At 53.5% G+C, this 3,620-nt stretch overlaps 1 protein-coding gene across 1 annotated transcript; it reads left to right on the top strand.

Moving 5' to 3' along the window:
• Nucleotides 1-812: 812 nt before the first annotated feature.
• Nucleotides 813-3,620, top strand: LOC136467069 (bidirectional sugar transporter SWEET15-like). The gene is made up of 4 exons (XM_066465615.1): nucleotides 813-1,035; nucleotides 1,756-1,792; nucleotides 2,383-2,755; nucleotides 2,885-3,620. The coding sequence occupies exons 1-4, from the start codon at nucleotides 981-983 to the stop codon at nucleotides 3,398-3,400; spliced, it is 981 nt and encodes a 326-aa protein (XP_066321712.1). The 5' UTR covers nucleotides 813-980; the 3' UTR covers nucleotides 3,401-3,620.

Raw genomic sequence — 3,620 nt, 5'->3', positions numbered from 1 at the left:
TCCTCCCCTGGCTCGGCGGCCCCTTCCCGTTGGTTCCGCAAGCAGCTAGCTAGCTAGCGGCCGGTCAGGTCTGGGTTTGCGTTTGCGTCTGCGCGACTGCGGCTGCCCGGCTGCACGAATGCTGAATTACTTGCGAGGCCAGCACTGGTGGTGCGGTCCGTTGGCGCTCCCCCGCAAAAGCTCGTCACGACGCGGGGATGTGCCGTATCTTTTGTAGAAAGCGTGAGCGGGCCGTTACGACAACTAGCAGGTGCAGGGGCAGTGTGTGACCTGCACCTGCTGCGCCGCATCCATGCCCCAACACAGCAACAGACGGCCAGGAATGGCGGGGCTTGGGCCGGACGCCGCCTCTGCTGCTGGTGTTTGACATGTCACGGAGCGTTAGCGTTACGACGATAATATCGAAAGCAGCAGCTAGCAGGGGCTTTTCGTTTTGCTGCAACTGCAAGCTGCCTGATGACGAGCCAGGAGCCAATGCAACGTGTGTGCACGCGCAAGCACAAATCAAGATGGCCTCCAGCACAAAATGACCAGCTAGCCACCGTGTAGTATGTGCTGCTGCGCGCTAGCTGCGCAGTGTCTCTCTCTCTCTCTCTCTCTCTCTCTCGCCGCGGCGCCAAAAGCAAAGGAGGCAAAGCAAGCACGGCTTGACAAGTCATTGTGTAATCATATAGATCTAACGGGCCCACACAGCTAATAACCCGCCTCCCCCTTGTTGAGCGCTCTTCCTCTTCCTCAGCAGCTCTCCCTCTCCTGGTGGCTTCTCCGCTGGCTCTCCCTATATATAGGAGGCCCAGCTGAGAGCCTCCTCCTCCCTCCTCAGGTAGCGAGCGAGCTCCTCTGCCCTCTGCACCTGCACCTGCACCTGGCCTCTCTCCTTCGTTCCTTCTCCACTCCAGGACCGCCGGCCGTTTCTCCATATTATTGACTGCTCGATCAAGAGGCCGGAGAACCAAGCAAAGGGAGATCGATCGATCGAGATGGCTTTCCTCAACATGGAGCAGCAGACCTGGGCCTTCACCTTTGGTATCCTAGGTACATATTACTCCTACTGATTAACAGCATCGTCGTCAACCGATCCACGGGCCGGGCTGCGCGCGCGCATTCAGATCGATGTGGCGCCTTCCTCTCCTCATCAGTTTCCGCATTGTTTCCTTCTCCAATACATATCCTTTTTTTGATTGAGATGCATACATGGCATCATCGTCTTCAGTCCTTCATTCCAGCAGGCTCCAAAGCACAGTCGCCAAAATAAGCTTTTGGTTCCTGAACTTTTCAAAAAAATATAAGCTTTTGGTTGATTATATATCTACTAGTAGTAGTAGTAGTTAATCAGTTTCATCACCGCCTTTGAGATGCGTACAGAACAACTCAACAACATGTCCTCGCCACACCACGGTCGTAGCCATCTGAATAAATGGAACCGCCAAAACCAAACTTTTAGGACCTAATGAGGTGGTTAGCCCAAACAAAGAAACCCAAGCCCGTCATACATGTTACATGTACCTTCACGAGAACCGTACCGTGCAACGGCGCGCCTGTGTGTGTGTGTGCGCGCGCGCGCGTCGTACATGACTATTAGGAGTTTGTTTCATTTCTTCTGCCTGCAGCCAACCCCGGCCGGATGTCTTTCTTCTTCTCGCATGCTTTCTTTTTTCTTTTTCGATCCATCTCCATTTCCTACTCTTCATATTAATCAAGCAATTTAACTGACCGCGTCCCCTGCTCCGATCTTGGCTTTGCTTTGCTTTGCAGGTAACATAATCTCACTGATGGTGTTTCTTTCGCCGCTGTAAGTAACTGAGATCTGTGCTTTATTAATTAATTTGTTTGCCTTTTAACCTACCGTGAATTTTTCATATTTAGTTTTACAATATCTAGGACCAATGTTTAGTAAATTAAGAAAAAAGAGTCCAAGATAATACCCTCAGGTAGGGAATATATATTAAACAACATCGCACGCATGCGTATCTCATCACTGATGAATCTATGAGGCGTCACCATCGTCCATGCTCCATATACTCTTCTAGAATCTCTTCTTATACCTGAAGGCAACAACATAGCTAGGAGGAAACTTGCTGAGAATTAAATTCTCGCATTAATCAGGAGTCGAATGAGAGAGAGATTAAAAGGAAAGGAAAAATCTAGCACTGCGCGTCACACTTTAATTAGTTGCGAGGCAGTGTCACTGTTCGGTAGGTGTGTTGTACATGCTATTATTGAACAGCACCTACTTGCAATCTAATCACATGGTAAAATCAATTATACTAGTAATTAGTCAGCAATTAATCATGACCGCAGAAATTAAAACTACCGAGACATAATATATGACCGAGAGATTGATCCGATCCGTGGTTAATTATTTTTGCATTATTATTGCAGGCCGACCTTCTACCGCGTGTACCGCAAGAAGTCGACGGAGGGTTTCCAGTCGACGCCGTACGTGGTGACGCTCTTCAGCTGCATGCTGTGGATCTTCTACGCGCTGCTCAAGTCCGGCGCCGAGCTGCTGGTGACCATCAACGGCGTCGGCTGCGTCATCGAGACCGTGTACCTGGGTATGTATCTGGTGTACGCGCCCAAGGCCGCCCGGGTGCTGACGGCCAAGATGCTGCTGGGGCTCAACGTCGGCGTCTTCGGCCTCGTCGCGCTCGTCACCATGGTGCTCTCCAATGCCGGCCTCCGCGTGCACGTGCTCGGCTGGATCTGCGTCAGCGTCGCGCTCAGTGTCTTCGCCGCGCCGCTCAGCATCATGGTAATTTCTTCTGTTTTTTCTTTGTTTCTTTGTTGTTGTTAGTCAGTTAAATTAACACCACCGTACCAGCCAGCCGAGCATGGTTTGAAATTAATCTTGGCATTCGCTACCTACCTGTATTGCTTGCAGCGGCAGGTGATCCGGACCAAGAGCGTGGAGTTCATGCCCATCTCGCTCTCCTTCTTCCTGGTGCTCAGCGCCGTGATCTGGTTCGCGTACGGCGCGCTGAAGAAGGACGTGTTCGTGGCGGCTCCCAACGTGCTGGGCTTCGTCTTCGGCGTCGCGCAGATGGCGCTGTACATGGCGTACCGGAACAAGAAGCCCGCGGCGGCGGCGGCGGTGGTGTTGGTGGAGGAGGTGAAGCTGCCGGCGGCGGAGCACGCCAGCAAGGAGGTGGTGGCCGCGGTGGCGCACGAGGTCGGCAGGGCAAGCTGCGGCGCCGAGGTGCACCCCATCGACATCGACACTCTGCCGGTGGTGGAGGTCCACGATCCACAGGCCGTCGTGGTCATCGACGTGGACGTGGAGCCTACCACCTGCGCCGCGGCTGCAGCAGGAGCTGATGACCGTGCGGCCGGCGTGCCCACGGCGCCGGAGCAGCAGCCGGCGATGAAGCCCGACATGGCCATTGCCGTGGAGGCGTAGGTTGGCTGAAGTCTACTAGTAAGTAGCAGAGTGAGTTGCATGCCCTGTAGCGGGCCGTGGAGTCGATATCGATCAGTCGGTAGTAAAAATCCTCAAGGAAGGGCAATGGCCTGCTACTACGCTACAGCAGCGGCTAGATGTACTGGCTGCATGCATGCAGGCCCGTTGACTTGACTTGACCCGTCGAGATGCGATGAAATGGAAGTAGCCGGGCCCTATC

The sequence above is a fragment of the Miscanthus floridulus genome, chromosome 7 (assembly GCF_019320115.1).
Source record: "Miscanthus floridulus cultivar M001 chromosome 7, ASM1932011v1, whole genome shotgun sequence".
NCBI classification, from domain to species: domain Eukaryota; kingdom Viridiplantae; phylum Streptophyta; class Magnoliopsida; order Poales; family Poaceae; genus Miscanthus; species Miscanthus floridulus.
The sequence above is the reverse complement of the archived record's forward strand: the minus strand, read 5'-3'. Positions and strand labels throughout refer to the sequence as shown.

Excerpts from the sequence above, each read along its gene's own strand:
- LOC136467069 (XM_066465615.1), top strand. The coding sequence starts at position 981 with ATGGCTTTCCTCAACATGGAGCAGCAGACCTGGGCCTTCACCTTTGGT. Across the intron at positions 1,036-1,755 it reads CTTCACCTTTGGTATCCTAG|GTAACATAATCTCACTGATG; the intron begins GTACATATTACT and ends TTTGCTTTGCAG. Across the intron at positions 1,793-2,382 it reads ATGGTGTTTCTTTCGCCGCT|GCCGACCTTCTACCGCGTGT; the intron begins GTAAGTAACTGA and ends TTATTATTGCAG.